General features: G+C 38.8%; 1 gene segment (V, D, J or C); it reads left to right on the forward strand.

The window, feature by feature from the left end:
• The first annotated feature begins 5,088 nt into the window (after positions 1-5,088).
• Positions 5,089-6,143, forward strand: LOC110203224 (immunoglobulin heavy variable 3-23-like). The segment is given in 2 exon segments: positions 5,089-5,216; positions 5,300-6,143. Coding segments are annotated over 2 exon segments (417 nt in total).
• Positions 6,144-17,741: the final 11,598 nt, after the last annotated feature.

Raw genomic sequence — 17,741 nt, forward strand, 5'->3', positions numbered from 1 at the left:
TTTAGTGAGCTTTTGTACCTCCTTATCTTTTTGACCAATTCTACTTTTTAAGGAGTTTTTTCTTCAGTGTATTTTTGTGCCTTTTTTCATTTGGTTTATTCTGCTTTTTAGGGAATTTTTTTTCCTCATTGGCATTTTTATCTCTCACCATTTGGCCTCGTCTGCTTCTTAAGATGTTATTTTCTTCAGTATTTTCTTGTGTCTCCTTTACCAAGGTGTTGACTCTTTTTTCATGATTTTCTTGCATTACTCTCATTTCTTTTCCCAACTTTTCTTCTACCTCTTTTATTTCATTTTTGAAATCCTTTTTCAGCCCTTTCATGGCCTGAGACCAATTCATATTTTTCTTGGAGGCTTTGACTTAGTTATCTTCTTCTGAGTGTGTCTTTTGATCCTCCTCATCACCATAGTAACTTTCTAGGTCAAAATTTCTTTCTGTTGTTTGCTCTCTTCTCCAGCCTATTACTTGATTTTTAACCCTTTGTTGAAATATGGCTCTGCCTCCAGGGTGGAGGGTGCACCATCATCCCAAGCTTCAGGGTTTGGTTTTTATGGGTTTTTTTGACAGCTGTTTTCAAAGATACTTCTAGGCACCTGTAAATTTCTGGTTCTTCCAAGGTGGTATGATCTAAGGAGAGATGTATGCTACTCTCCTGGCCTATGCTCTGGTCTGTGAGTGACCACAAGCACTTATTATTTCCCTGGAACTTCACTGTGACTATAAGGTCTGGTGTGCTAGTGCTCCTCTTTGCCCCAGCACTGCCACCCATGACTGTGACCCTGATCCTAGTATGGACAAAGCAACAGAGTCCTTCCTCAGGGCTTGACCAGTTGTTAGACCCCCTTACTGTCTTTGGGTTGAGAACTCTGGGAGCAGCTACTGCTGTTGCTGATTCAGTGGCTCCCAAGGTGTTCTCTGGCTTTGCTGTGGCTGGGGGTGTGCTGGCATAGCCTGCATTAGACTATGCTCCACTTTCATGTGGGTGCTGCAGACTTTCCTGCTGAAGTCTAAATTATCCAGCATCGGACAGTGGAATTGCCTAAACACCAACATTGGTATCTGTGGGCTGAGAAGTCTAGAAACCGCCACTGATTCAGTTGCTGTGAGGCCTGCTTGTGAGGTTGCTGAGGCCTGGTGTGCACTGGGGTGGCCTGCATTGAACTGTGCTCCTCTCAGACCCTGGTGCCCAGACTTCTCTTGCTGGCCATCTAAGTTTTCTTGGGCTGTGAAATTGTTTCACTCTGCCTTTTGGTGGATTCTGCTCCTCTAGAACTTGGTTAGAATCATTATTTAAAGGTTTCTGGAGGGGTTTGGGGGAAAGTTCAGGTGAGTTCCTGCCTTTACTCTGCCATCTTGACTCCATCTCTCAATGGTCAAGCTTTTGGACTTTTCATGTTTTCCAGGTGACCTGTAATCCTTAAGTTGACTTTTTTGTATCCTTAGAGAGCAATATATTTTACTCACACAGATGTTGTTTTGAGTTTTACTCCTCTCCTTCCAGACTGTTCTTCTCTTTTGTATACTTATATTCCCAATCACTTATTCTTTCCTTTTATCTTTGGTGAGATTTTCCAATTGGATTTAAGCTTTATATGCTGCCAATTATGTCTTTTATGCAGGAGATAAATTCAACGTTTATAACTCTCTCTCTTTTTGGTTAGGCAATGGAGTTAAGTGACTTGCCCAGGGTCACATAGCTAGTAAGGGTCAAGTGTCTGATGCTGGATTTGAATTCAGGTCCTTCCGACTCCAGGGCCAGTGCTCTATCCACTGTGTCACCTAGCTGCCCCCAACTTCACAACTCTTATTTCTTTCTTGCACTATTAGGAAACATTCTACTGTGGCTCCATGCTGTCACTTCCCAAGAGACCTTGGGAATCCATACAGCCTTCTATTGGTTCAAGTATTGATTAATTTTTCTTTGTATGGCAATATTTATTCGTTGTTTGGAATTGTTTAGGTGTTCAAGGGGCTCTTTTCTTATGTTATTAATATCTTCCTTATTGCTTTATTTGATTGTCCTCAAGGTCTTTAACTGGATTTTCTTCTTATTGAGATCTTTGGTAATTTCAATATTTTTTCAATATATTCACCTGTGCTATACCTTCTAACTCCTTCCACTTTGATGGTAGATTCCCTAATGTCTGGACCTCAAATCTATCTCAGCCTCTTTCTGTGGTAGGTAGATTCACATTTCAGTTGCCTCAGTTTCTGCCCCTGGATGCCATGGCCTTTTTCTTCAGACATAGCAGAGTCATATACATTCTGGCTCCCTATTCCAGTTACCTCTGTTTTTTAGTTTTTCTAGCTAAGAACTGCTCTAGCACAGCATGAAGCCACATTGCCACACCAAAGAGGGCAAAAATCTGATTTTCTATACCTCCACCTCTGCTGCACAATATGGATTGGGAAGAATTTAGTTCTCTTGTAAGCCATGGGTCAGGTTGTGTCACCCCTCCAAGAGTTTAGGAGCTGGTATGAGAGGGAATTCTGAGTGAACATGTTGGAGATTAGGGATAATAAGCTTTCTCCACTGTTAATTCATCAGTGTGCTGCCTTGTTAGAATTCTTAGTGCTTAGATGGTGTTGATAGATGAAATTGCTTTTTCTTCTCCTATAATATTATTTTGGAAACATTTGGAAGGTTGTGAGGATTGGAGAGGAAAGAGATTTTGCCATCTTTTGGTCACATGACTAAGAATATCTGATCAGATTTTGATACAAATTTCTTTTTATTCCTGTTGAAGGAAATCTAAAAAAAATTTTTCCTTGGGTATGTCACTTCCAATGTAGTATTCCCTTCTTGGCCTTTTCCTCCAGATCATGTTTACAGGTTGGATGATCATGGGGTCAACAACTCCAAGTACTTGTGAGTCCACACTCAAGGACTCAAACCATTTGACACAACTAGTTCAAAGAAAAGATGACAATTAGAGCATGAGCCTTTCAGCTATAAATATGAAGCACACTTTCCCACAAATATACTAAGAGTCAATGGGAAGAGTGAGCCCTTGTATAGTATGGTAGTTGAAAGACATATAGAAGGCACACACATGGCTCAAGTCTCTGCCACTTCAAAACCCTGACTTCCTTTCTCTTATTGTGAAATTTCCACATTGCTCTTTAAAAATGTTTTAAAATTGATTTCACTTTTAATTTATGGAATAAAACAACCATTTCCATAACATAGTATAATAAAAAATGATTGCACATGAACCTGAAAATCTATTATGTTCAGCTTGTTATTCCTTTTAAAAAAGTTTGAATAAACTTTTAAAAAATTATCCTGTAAATATCTTCTTTTATCCTCTCTACCCTAGAGATGGCTATTAGACAATATATATATATATCTGTAAAATCATTCTGTGCATCTATTTATCAGTTCTTTCTCTTTATGCAGGTAATGTCTTCCTTCACATGCCTTTTATAGTGAATCTGGGTCTTTATAACAGTGAAAATGTAACTTTTTATGGGAGCAATGTCTTTGCTGACGTATTCTTACAGTTGTATTCCTTGGGGCTACTTTTCTTCTTAGTTCAACTTCTGACAGCAGTGATTACTCTCCCTCTATTTAGAATATAACTGGCTAGATTGCTTTTTTTATATCAACTCAAGGGACATGGCTAATCTAGACCTTGCCCACATGGCATCAGTTGTCTTCATCATATGAACAAGGACCCCAAATACTCAAAAGTTGATTAAGATTTTTAATGTTAATGAAGGGAGATAAAAATGTAAAGATTTATTTAAATTTGCTTTACAAACAATGAATGAGACACTCCCAAGTTTTGCAACCTTTACCACCTGTGAATAGGACACATAGGATGATCATTGTTTGTCTGAAATGGGAAAATTCCAAGTCTAGGACTCTTATACTAGTAAATCTGAAACAATGATTTATGGACTCAGCACCTGAGGAGTGCCAATGCAAGTTTTTCTCTTTTATAGTTATTGAACTCTGTTCACAACTCTATTGTCTTATAAAATATCCTTAATTTAGTAAATAATAGAATAAGAAGAGCCATCCAAAATGTAAGAACAATAAGAGGGGAAAGAAAACAAATAGATGTAGCTCAGACTTCTGGCTTTGTGATGAAGACTCCATAGCTATAATGATGGTTAAGAAAGGGATTGTTGGCTTTTTCTTTTTCTTTTTTCCCCACTGAGTTGAGTCCTTGAAAAAAAAAGAAAGATGGTCTTGGAAAGAATTCTAGATGTAGATCTCTAAAAGGATAAGGGCCCTGAAATTATAAATCTCCCTTCTTACAAAAATGTGCAAGTGAGAATGGAAACATGTTTCTGAGTATACAATCAAATATCCAGCAGGTGGTGGCAAAGTTAGATATTCTGGGTGATGAGAATGGTACTTGAACTTTGAGGATCATCTCATACAAATCTGAGCCATACTTGCTCTGTAAATCAGATTATCCGGTCAGTGTCACAGAGGATAACAATTTCCCTGTCACATCAAATAGGCTATGTCTCCCTGAGAAACAAGGTATTTGTTGGAGGAGACTTGAAATTTTCTTATTGTGAACTATGACTTTCATAACTCAGTTTCTCCATGTAGAAGAGTTAAAAAAGGAAGATGAGCTATCCCTAGAAAGGCAATGGGTAAACAATTTAGGTAAAATGTAATCCTAGGTAAAAGGTGGCAAAAAGGTGACTGAAGAAGCAATAGAGTGCCAAGGACCATTAAAAGAGATTCTGAGAAGAAAATGATTCATAGAATAGATTCAGTCTGTTAATCTTTGGAAATGTAAGAAGGTTAAGGAGCTTTGACAATCAGAAATGAGATTAAGATGAATAAGAAGTTTATTAGGAGCACAGAAAGGCCTACTACATGAGATAAAGCTGTTTAGAGTTACTGAAGTGATGTGGTATGATTGATACTGAGTCAAAACCATCAGCTCTGGCAGCCTCAGTGTCTCCAATATTCCCCACCACTTTGGAACCAGCTCTAGGAGAACATTCTCTGTGAAGTTCAGAAAAGAGACTTCTCCTTTGGAGGAAGAAGGTGTTCTTCCTCTTTTTGAATAGAGCAAAACATGCAAATTGGGTCCCTCCCCACTGGGGTGAAAAGCAGCCCCAACCTGTACCTGTATGTGCAGGAGACAAGCTCAAGCTCTTTGTGTCATTAGACGCAGAGGACTAACCTAGGAACTCAGCATGAAATTTAAGCTGAATTGGATTTTCCTTCTGACTATTTTCCAAGGTAATTTTATGGAGAGAGAGGGACAATGTGAAATGGTGACTTAATGTGACTGTTGCCTTTAATGCAATGTCTCTGTGTTGCAGGTGTCCAGTGTGATGTGCAGTTGGTGGAATCTGGGGGAGATGTGAGACAGCCTGGAGGATCTCTGCAACTCTCCTGTAAAGTTTCTGGATTTACTTTCAGTGACTACTACATGGATTGGGTCCGCCAGGCTCCAGGGAAGGGACTGGAATGGGTTGCTGGAATTAGTGATAGTGGTGATACATACTATGCAGACTCTGTGAAAGGTCGATTCACCATCTCCAGAGATGATGGCAACAGCATGTTATATCTACAGATAACTTCCCTTAAGACTGAGGATACAGCTGTTTATTACTGTACGAGAGACACAGTGAGGAAAAGGAATGTGAGACCAGACAGAAACTGCCCCTGCCAGGTGGTGAGATATCAGTGAGGCCAGAAGGGTATTGAGCTCATGATGCAGAGAGTACAAGATGTCTAGACCCACTAACAGGTGTAGAGTGAATCTGAACCATTTCTATTTATGGCTTTTGTTGTTTTTTCTTCTATCCCAGGAGAAAGCAACTTTTCCAGTAGCTAGCTATCATTCTTAATGCTTCACTCTCACTCCCACCCCTACTATATATTTAATCAGTAGCTATTTCCTACCTATTCTATTTTTATCACATATCTAGTATACCCTCCCTTCTCTGCTCAGGTACTGTGAACACTCTGAGGTCAGCCTTTACCAACTCACACCTGGATCATTATGCTAGCCTGTTTGTTGCTTTCTCAGCCTTACTTTCTTCACTTCAGTCCACACTAAACTCAGCTATCAAAATTATCTTCCTAAAACATAGGTCTGACCACTTCCCCCAAATTCTGGTGATTCCAGGATAAAATATAAAATCGTATTTGGTTTTTAAATCCTTTCATAGCATGGCTCATTCTTGTTTTATTGTACTTTACTCCCTTCTACACACTCATCAGTCTGATGGCATTGACCTCCTTGCCCTTCCTTTCACAAGACATTCCATCTCTCTACTACATGTGTTTTCTTTGGCTGGAATTCTTTTCCTCCTCATCCCTGCCTCCTGGCCCTCTTGACCTCCTTCAAATCTCACCTGAAATCCAAGTACATGTAAAAATAGTTTTCAACATTCATTTTTATGAGATTTTGAGCTCCAATTTTTTCTTCTCTCTCTCCCTTCCTTCAGATTCCAGTAAGGAATCTGATATAGGCTATGCAAGTACAATTATGTTAGACATATTTTCACATTAGTCATATTATGAAAGAAGAATCTGAACAAAAGAAAAAAACAGGAGAAAGGAAAAAAATTAAAAAAGCAAAAATGGTATTCTTTGATCTGTATTCAGACTCCCTAGTTCTTTCTGTGAAGGTGGATACTGTGACTATTGATCATGATTCCTCTGGGAATGTGTTGAATCATTGTATTGCTCAGAGCTAAGTCTATCATACTTAGCTGATTGCACAATATTGCTGTTACTGTGTACAACTTTCTTCTGGTTCTGCTCACTTCACTTTGCATCAGTTCAAGTAACTCAGATTTTCCTGAAATCATCTTGCTTGTCATTTCTTATACCACAATAATTTTCCATCACAATTGTATATCATAGCTTGTTTTGCCATTCCCCAATTGATGGGCATCCCCTCAATTTCCATTTTTTGGCCACCACAGTAGGTACCCTTTGATCCAGCAATACCACTGCTAGGTCAATATCCCAAATAAAAAGGAGAATAGGGAATAAAATAGGAGAAAGGTCCTATTTGTAAAATTTAACTACATAATATATGGAGTTCTTTTCTAAAGATTATGAAGAAGCAGCAGAAAAATAAAAAAAAAAGTTCTGTGCCAAGAAAGGAAAAAAACGAACACACAGAATTGACATAATTCAGATTCTATGCATTACAAAAAATTTCACAATTCCAATGACTGATAAGAAAATAAGTTGTTTTTTGAAAGGTCCTAATGGACCTCATAAAACCCCACCTTTACTTTCCTATCTTCACTTCCTTATCCCCCATGAAATAAGAGCATTGAAGTACCTCATTTCTTGCTCAGTAGAAAATAAAGAGAAAGTAGATAAGAGCAGGGAAAAGATACTCTATTTCCTGAGGACATAGTGACAGCAGACATGGGATCTGTGAATAAAGAGAATGGTGCACCCATTTGGAAGCTCAGTCCAAAATGCTTTGACAGTGTAGAAGACAAACTGCCCATGAGGGCAGAATTTGCTCAAAGTAAGTTAAGAGGGAGGTTATAATAAGTGAGAAAAAGAGTATAATAGAAGCTGTCTTTCTAAATGCTGTGGAAGAAAAGGGAGTGTTAGTTTATTGAGAGGGCCTGGTTTGAATGAAGTAGAATTGTTTTACTGATAAATAGTACAATAATTCCCTCAAATTATAGGAAAAAAAATTAAACCACAGAAATTCAGATCATCATGAATTCACTGGGCTTAAAATGAATAATTAAAGGTGTTGGGGGGTTGGAGTTAGGGTAAAGAGAGATCTGAGATATCTTTCCTCAATGGGGAATCTACTTCCTATTATTTCATTTTCCAATGCATATACCAGGAGGGCATCCAAGCCAGAGGGAAGCTTTGGAAAGTCAGAACCACTGGGCTACCTGAGGGCAGGAAATGGAAGAAAACTTAGTGGGGATCATCTAAGACTGAGTACTCAGCTTTTCTGCGAGAGTTAAACTAAACTACTGCTGACCAGTATAACATGCACCACTAGTTGCTACCTTTCTTGTCAAAGAAAGAACAAAATAGAACAGCTAAGAATTTGTTATCTTTTCTTAATTATATGGAGTAAAGATCATTACTGTATAGCTGTGCCTTTAGAAATTTAGTGTTACTGTAATAGGGTATAGATAGGCTTCAGATTTTTATCAGGTCAATGTAAGATTTTCTTTCCCTAGAGAAATTCTACTTTTGCTCAACGTCATACAACCATATATTTTAAAAATGCTCCTAGAGTGTTCCAACTGTCCCTAAATCAACGTTTAATTTCTTCTGTCTTCTTACTCTGTACTACTCCAAAGAAGTATGCTCTAACATTACTGCTTCTCTGTCTTCTCACTATTAAGGAGAACACTATTATTCTAATTTTTATTTATTCACATTTGTCCCTCCCTCTTGAATGATATAGTTTGGGAAAAATTCCTACTCTGCTTCCTCCTGAAATGAGTTGTTCCATACCAGGACATTATTATAAGCTTCACTTTCATGATATCACTCACTCCTCTGGTGATAACACTTCTCAACAGTTTCTTTTAGCATCTCATTTATGGTATTATGTAAGAATTTTCCTCCTTCTCTCCCAGCTCATGATACCATGAGAACACCGAGTACTTTGCTTTAAAGGGCTTATGAAGGTATTTCAGGGGGAAAAAAATTCTCCCCTACACCTTGTCAAAAAAGTAATGCGTATCCTTTCTCTTTATTTGAAGTTTATCACATCCCTGCCTGAGATGAAAGGTATATTTCATCTTCAGGTTTCTGGATTCATATTGTATTGTAGCTGAATTCTAGAGTCTTTCAAAATTTAAACTGTTCTCCTTGTGCTACTCCTCTCTGCAGCAGTTCATTGATGTCTTCCCAGTTTTCTTTGAACCTGTCCATTTCATCAATTCTTCTGCAACAATAATATTCCAATATATTAATATACCATGCTTGATATGCATTGCATGGGAGTTCAATTCCTAAGGGGACCAATCCAGAACTTGTTTGAATTGGATTTTTTTAGGTTACAGGCTTATTTTCACTTTGAAGAATAGGTGTTCCTTAGGATGCCTATCAACTTTGGGAGCTGAGCCATATTAATACGAGCTTCTTTGGGTATGTGGCAAAGATCACTTAATCCTGGTGAAAGAGACATCAATTTCCATATCACCTGTCCTGACAATGGGGGGGAACCAACATTCTCCCAGACCTGTCTAGGCAACATCATGAACAGGAATAGGTCTATTTAGATTACATCTTAATGTCCTTCTGAACTTTGAAAGAAAGAAGAATAGGAAAGCTCTGAATTTCCAAGATGATGATTACTACGAAAAACAATTTTTCACATTCCCCCATCTGATTCTAGTGGGAGGTGTAGCATTCTCAATGAATCACTAACTAATATGGTCAACACTTCATCAAGGGGTTTTGGGGGCTTTCAAAAATAAGGGAGAGGGGAGCAAGAAAAGTATTGGCAGTTGAAAAGGGTAAGTAACTACCCCCTACTAGGTACACATATAGAGACACAAAGGGAAAAAAGCAACAATAAATTGTCCATTTAAGTCTTCAGAAGTCTCCTTTCATACAGCTGTCTGGTGTTCAGTACTTTGTCTTATGAAGTTTCCTGGTTGGAGTGTTGCCAAGCAATCTCCAGCAGATTGAGTTCTTAAAATTTCTTGTAGGGAGAGATCCTCTTTCTTTGTTAAAAATCTCCTGCAAAATTGATCTTAACACAATTTTAAATTGCCTTGCCAATTACCAGGTCAAATAATGCAAATTAACTCAACCCTTATTTGTCTAATATTATAAAATCAAAATTGGAATCTTCACCATTTGTCATGTTGAAAAAACTTAAATAAAACACAGGAAAATTTGAACCCAGTTCTTATACTTCACAACTTCACATTCATTCCCACATCAAGAACATAAAATTCCACTAAGGAATTAATAACAGAACACTGTTTATAAAATGATAGACTCTGATACATACATCATACATCTAGTGATCAGTTTTAAAACAGTACATATCAATAAGATAATTCTAACTTCTGGTCAGTTTCAAATAAATAACCCGCAATTAAAGTGGGTGCTTCCTTTAAGGCATTTGTAAGAATACCTGATTTAACCAAATAATTTTAACTGAAACTTTTCTTCAAATATAGCCAAAACTTGGAAGTTTATGATTTCTTAAATTACATTATTTCACATATATCACAATACATGGTCAGATAGAATGACCTAACAGCTTCCTAACCCATTCATTTCTTTTTTCTCTTTCAGAGTTAAGGAAGAAATTCTTTTATTCAATTCTCCCAAGAATCAGGTGTACTCCCTCCTAAGGAGGAATCGCACTTAGCACAGAAGGGACAATGAGCTTTATACTATTAGTCTGGTCCCCTTATTCCTCCCTCCAAGACTGGGATTGATCTGAGTTACAAAAAGTTTCACAACTGGTTAGGTCCACAATTCCATATTCTAATTAGAGAAACCACAATCTGAGTTACAATTGGTGGAAATACAATCCTGAATCTTTAATTAACATGCTTGTGGTTCACTAAGCCTGTGTTGTAGCAGATCCTTTTCCCTGGACATTGAGCCCAACAGCTTGGGCTGGTTCTGGCCTTGGGCTGCAAAAACAGGAACCCTGCTGTCAAGTTAACCTAGCTTAACTTGCCTGAGGAATGTCACTCCCCTCTCATTCTGTCATTCTGTTTTGTACGTTTTACATAGAAACACTTAGTCATTCAGCACATTTCCTGGGCTTTTTTTGCAGTCTATGCAGGAGCCTAATAATTCAGCATTTCTCACACCCACAACTCCCTGGTGTTAGAGATGATCTCTCAGACATGCAGACTCCTCAAAGGGTCATTAGTTCTTGTTAATAGTTCTGGTATTGTTGCTTTTGAGTGGTACATGTGTACCAACACTAAGTGAAGACCCCTCAGAATACAAGACCCCCTCCCTAGCCTTCTCCCTCCCCTACTCTTGATAGTGTTAACAGAAATTCCTGAGCCATGAGAGTATCTTGTCTATCTCATCCTCTAGCTAGTTATATGACCTTGGGTAAAGGACTGCTGAAACTGTGAGGACTTGAAAAGGGGAACATGCTAACATAATTTTTGTACCTCTTTGTTCTCTCTTTACTGGGGTAGTTTTTACACGAATAGATTGTACACCTGAGGTTCAGCCAATGAGCCAATGGGAAGGAGTTTAGGATGGGCTGCTGTGTTAGGGTCTATATAATCTTCCCTTAAACAAAGAGCACTGGCACTCTTGGGGCAGTTTAGGCAGCAGGGGAGTGCCCTTTCTCAAGAGAGTCAATAAAGAGTTTTCTCCTTTTTGCAAACTTTTGTCAAGACTCTGGTTTTTAATTTACTTAGGTGGTCTCTGTTCCACACATTATTTTTCCTTAAAACAAATTCTATAGAGTGGTACCCCAAAACTGGCTGAAATATTTCAGACAGCAGTGAGTCCCTGGCATTATCCCAAAGTCTCAGCAGTTCTCCCCTACAATCTCAAAATAATGAATCTTCAAACCCTTAATGATTAACTCCAAACCTCCAGAATCTACTGAGATGTTTTTAATGGTTCTACAAACTGTGATGATCTGACTTTATTTCTGTAATTCCAACTTTGCCAGTGTTGAAAGGTCAGGGGGAAAAAAGTGTCTAACAGGTATTTTTTCCTCTTTTCTTATAACCTAATCTCTGTGGAAAGCTCAAAGTGGGAGTTAGTTCTGCTTACTGGGATAACTACTTCAACTATGAAAGTTCATTAACATTTCCCAGTGTTCTAAATTCACTGGTTATACCCCTCAGCATTTTTTCTGACTGTTTGCATTTTAAATCTCTACGGGTAGAAGAATCTACACAGACATTTTACATTTTACAGACACACAAACAAAATACAAATACAAGGGTAGCTCACAAATCCATTCTAATAAGGTGCACAATGAAAATTTTAATTTTACCAAGGCATATGGTGATGACGGGTGCAGAAAAGCAAAACAAAATAACCAGAGGCCAGTTATAGTAAATTTACAAAGGTAGGCAGCAGGGCCAATTGACAGAGGTGTGCAATCCATACCAAAGTGGTCCAGAATGAACTGAGTAAAGGGAGTGGCCCTGGAGTTTTCCTCACACACACACACAAAAACAAACAAACAAACAAAAAAACAGAAAACAAAAGGTGAGCTCAACCAGAGCACGAGCCCAGGATTAGAACTAGGAAAGGACAGTGGATACACAAGATGAGGTGGGGGCAGGGTAGGACTATGGAGAAATAAATCACCCATGATGCCTGGTCCACTCACATTGGTACCAGAAAGTCTATCTGTCAACTATGCCAGTCTCTAACTTGTGAGTGGCTGGAGCTGAACAAAGCAAGTTGGGGACAGGACAGTCAAGAATCAAACAGAAGTTTACATTCAAAGTGAGGAAAACAGCTAGTGCGGTGGGGAAAGGAAGAGGCAGTATGGACAAACCTCAGTACTTATAACAAGGACTCTGCATTGAGCTATACCCCTGACAATGAGGGTAACAGCAACAATGTGACCAGTTTGATTAAGAGCCGAACTTCATGACCAGAACATTGGTAAAAGTGCTTGTTCAAGCTCAGAGACCTCCTGATGCTGATGTGAAACACTTCTGAGATTTTGGGGCTAGACCATCCAGAGGGTGAGGGCAAAGGGTTGTTATGCCAAACTCAAGGCACAGCTTGATTGCTGAGCTTTAGCTCTGGAAAATAGGGTTTCTCCTAATATCTTGACAGGGGCAAAAGGATCTCTCACTGTTTTAAGATAATCGTTGGCTAGAAACTTTTCTGAGTTTGTTGATCAATTAAATCAGCCAAATCATATGATCTACTTCTATTATCTTTGAAATGTAAATCTTTGCATTTCCCTTTTGGACTAATTGTGTCATCTTTTTGTCACCTAAGTAATGTTACACACATAAGCATTTTGGTAAAGAAAATCTTGGTTATAGCTTTATCGTGGTCAAGTAAGGCAAACTCAGGAAATAAGACCAAAGGAGTTTTTTAGTGTGCCAAGCTGGATTTGACTAAAACCCATAGAATGGTAAAATAAGCCTGATTGATACATGTTATCAATGAGGACCTGGGATTTTTGTCCCCTGAGCTCTTCTCCTATTATAGCATCATAGAGAGAGTTAGTGCTAAGGGCATATGATTAGGGCTAAAGAGAAAGAATCAGTGCGCTTAACCACCTTCAGACTGACTTCCCATGTAGCCTAAGGTAAAGGAAAGTTGAAAGGTTGGGTCACTAAGACTGAATCTGCACCAGGGACTGATTTTTTACAATCTCTCCTTTGGTGCATTCAAATTCTACTGCACAGAGGATAACTCTGATGAGCTGACCATGTTATTCGAATGCCAAACATACATTTACCTAAAAGATTCTTTTATGGAGAGCACATGCAAGAAAGGCACTCACCTGGTCAGAAGAAGCAATGAATGGACACTCTCAAGGTCTCTCTGAAGAACTTTGGAATGATTATGTGACATGGGAGAAGATGGCAAAGGCTGCCCAACATGAGGTGCCTGCATCAAAGAAGGCATTGTTCTCTGTGTGTGGTACTCCCCCTCCTCAAAATAAAGATTTCTCAGAGACTGTTAATCCAGCAAGGAGATGATTTATTAACTTCCTCAAGGAAGGGCTGTTCCTCAATGCAGCAAGGCAGGCAAGCAAAGAGGGAGAGCGCTAGTTTTTCCCCTCATACAGTTTTTAAAGAAAAAAACACACTTTCACAAACCCCTCCTAGCCCTTATCACAGGGTTTACAGTCTTATCATTCTTAGCAATCAATTTTATTGGGGGCTAGTTCCAGGAAGGCATACATGCGTATCACGAGTAGCAGGATGTTCCTATGACAATGCGATTTTGTTTTTGAGGTTTTATCAGTATCTCCCTGAAGATTTTTTTGACAAAAATCAAACCTAACACTGAGGGGCCTGCACTATTAGGATGCTCCCACATATTTGTGAATGAAGCAGAATTGCAGTAGCTAAAAAAAAAAAATCAATGGGATGTTTAAATTTAGAGTTATTTCTATCCTTAAATGTTCCTATGGACTCTTCATGCCCAACCTGTGGTAGAACATTCCAAGCTCATATTGGTTTAATAAGCAACAGTTGCACAAACTGTATTTGACTCCAACACAGTGAGGTCATTTTGGTCCTCCTTGAGAACAAAGGACGACCCATATCATTCCACTATCCTCAACTGCATCATTTGAAGATATGCTGTTTGTAACCTTGGAGTGTCAACTGGAAGAAACCAGCCTGTGGATGGCTGGAGCTGAACAGAACAGCCTAGAGACATGACAGTCAGGAATCAAAAAGAAGTTTAATTTCAAAGTGAGGGAAATTGTTTGGAGGCAAGGACATATGTGCCAGAATCCCTCCCCTAATGCAGAGATCTATGATCTCAACACTTACACTAATTTCTGCATAGTGCACTGTAGCCCTGACAAGGAAGGATATGATTCATAGCAGGACTTCATAACTGGAACATGGGTACTTGTCTGAGCTCTTCTGGTGATTGTCCAAGCACAGAGAACGTCCAGTGCTGGTCAAAGCAGAATAATCACTATGTGAATCAATTCCAGGATTTTACAGTGGTTAAAATCATCCAGAAGGTAATTACAAAAGATTGTTGTTATGCCAAGCTGAGGGCACAGCCTGCTCACTGGGCTCTGGAAAACTCTGGAAAATAGGTTGTCTCCTAATATCTTGACAGGAGTCAGCTTGGGAATCAGTTCTTTGCACCAAGAGAGGCAATGCAAACACAAACAACATGCCATCTCTATGAGGAAACACAAAGCAAATGCACAAATAGATACTTATCCATGAGGGTTTGGAGAGTCAAGGTTAGCCCTTCCCATGGTGATCAGGGTTCCTTCCCATCCTCTTGGAACTTGTTCCAGGCAATCTGAACTGAGTCCATATAGGTATGCATATCCTTGAAATTGTCAGCGACCTAGGGGCAGCCACTTCTTACATACTACGAACATATAGCCTGACAGTAGGGCACAAGTTGAAAGGAGAAGAGGGGGACAAGAATTTTGAAGGGTTAATGATATTTTCCCAAATAAAAATGATTAAGTTGGAGAAATTATTTTTCTAACCCATATCAATACCATTTGGTATTTTTTTGAAATTTGCCTTATTGATTGCAAAATAAAAATCACAGAAGTCCTGGGTGCCTGACCCATGCTGACCCAGGGCATCCCTTCCCCCAAAAGCAAAACGGAGTGTCCACATACGCAGTAGTTGATTTAGGTAAAAGAATGGCAGGTATGTTGGATCAGGCTCTCCTGTTCTCCCAACCCCAGGGGCACAAAGCACGGCAGAAAATGCAAACAACAAATACATGGTAGATAACTGGGTGAGTATTACTTTCCAAATGTTGGGATAAAAGAAACAAATGACCAAAGACCATTGCTTGTTTTGGTGTCCTTTTTCATCTAACCTGGATCAAGGGACTGATCAGGGGTTGCTTTCTCTGTTGTGCTGAGGTCAGTCATAGCAGGCTTCACATGGGCATGGTATAAACCTTGTGGAGTGCTTGGTAACCTAGGTGCAGGTATGACTGGTCAGAAGCATCTGAAAAAGCCCTTAGACAATGGCTCAACCAGTCCCCATACACTGAAATATATCTATATCTGATTCTGGCAGTTCAGTAAAGTCAATCTGCACTGATAGGGCTGCCCACTTGCTCCTTTCTTTTGTCATAGTTTTCCTCTAAGAATGAATCTTGGTTGATGAAATCCTAAGCATTTTGTAGCTGCTATGGTTATTTTGAATGATACTCCTCTTTCTTGCTCTTTCTAGTGGAGTTTTTTGATTACAGAAATGATGACATATATATTTATCTTATATCATATGATTTTGCTATTTATTAACTATTTCAATTACTTTTTACAACCCTGATTTTCTATAGGTATACAATGATATCATCTGTAGAAAGTGATAATGCTATTTGTTCTTTGCCCATACTTATTTCTCAATTTCTTTTCTTTGTCTTATTGCTATAGCTACAGTTTCTACCAATATATTGAATGATGTGCATTCTTGCTCATCTTACTGGATAGGGATCTAACTTTTCTCTATTACATATAGTAATTATTGTCTGCTGAAGGTGGCAGAAATGCTTTTGTTGTACAGTTATATACAACTTCATGACTCCATTTGAGGTTTTCTTGGAATGATTTGCCATTTGCTTTTCCAGCTCATTTTGTAGATGAGGAAACTGAGGTAAACAGGGTTAAGTGACTTTTTCAGAATCACACAACTAGTGTCTGAGGTTGGATCTGAACTCATGTCTTCCTGATTGCAGGCCCAGTGTTCCAACCCTTGTGCCACCCAGCTTCCCCTAGGGAGCATGAGTTCAGAAAAGACTAGCACCTCTGGTGTGAGGGCTTGCTGAGCCCTTTTCGGGGCTGCTTATTCAACTTTGGTGTGTACCTCTCACCTAACTTGCCTGTAGCTCCAAGGTGTAGTATACTCAGTGGCCATACCTCAATAAAATGATCTTGGCAGATGGGTTAAACTGGGTTGAGGGTAACCAATGGGCCTCAAACCCATCAGTGAGTTACCAGGATATCTACTCAAAGCACGGGAAGACTTGCCTGCAGCAGAATGGGTAGACGATAGCTGTTTGTTTCAGTACCATGAAGATGGCTGATGTAGGGGCTGGGGAGCACTTAGATCCTGATCAGACGTCGAAGGTGCCAAGGTCATCCACTACATCCCATGCCATCCCTCTTGACTTTTGTCTTGCCATTGAACTTCAATGACTGGAAGAGAGAGTGAGGCTGATGACTTTGTGCAGCTCTGACTCACTTAAATCCCATTCACATGCATGTCATGATGTCACCCCACAAGGTACTCTTTGACAACAAAGGACAGAGAAAATCAACAACAACATCTACCATTTCCTCTTATCCTATGTCATTCTTCCCTGTATATTTGTATTTCTTCTTAACAAGAAATCCACTAACACATGCAAAACTTTCCTTGAGTTCTTTTAACAGCTCAGGGTTACCAAGGTAGCAAGAGGTAGGGCTGCCCATCTATGGTCTATCAGTCTTGCTACATGCCTGGCCCACCTCATCTTATAATTAGACATGTTTTATTGTTTTTAATATAATATGGAGAAAACGTATTGTCATCAAAAAAATTACACTCATAACTTGGTGATTTTGGTCCTGTACCTTTTCCAAATAACTAGCTCTATCTAGCTTGTATTTTGATTTCTTGTGTTTATTCAATTCAATAAATAATCACCTAATGCACTAAGTGCTGAGGATACTATATCAGTGGACTCTTTGCCCTCAGAAAGCTTACAATGTGGGGAATGACTCATACAAAAATGTTTGCAATAAAATTGTTTATTTCCTCTTATCAGGAGAGCTGATGCATTAAAAATTATAGAAATAAAACAAAAAAATTAAAAAATGGAATTTCCCTTTCTTTTTATCTCTTGCTGTTGGGCTTTGTTGATAATAAATAGAAATGCCAATGATTTATGTGGTTGTATTTTATAGCCTGCTACATTGCTAAAGTTGTGTACTATTTCAAGTAGCTTTTTACTTGATTCTCTAGAATTCTCTATGTCATCATATCATTTGCAAAGAGTGATAGCTTTGTTTCTTCTTTGCCTATTTTAATGCCTTCAATTTCTTTTCAATCTCTTATTGCTAGAGTTAACGTTTCCAGTACGATATTGAACAACAGTGGTGATAATGGACATCCTTGC

The sequence above is a fragment of the Phascolarctos cinereus genome, unplaced genomic scaffold (assembly GCF_003287225.1).
Source record: "Phascolarctos cinereus isolate Bilbo 61053 unplaced genomic scaffold, phaCin_HiC Scaffold_3;HRSCAF=262, whole genome shotgun sequence".
Classification (NCBI taxonomy): Eukaryota; Metazoa; Chordata; class Mammalia; order Diprotodontia; family Phascolarctidae; genus Phascolarctos; species Phascolarctos cinereus.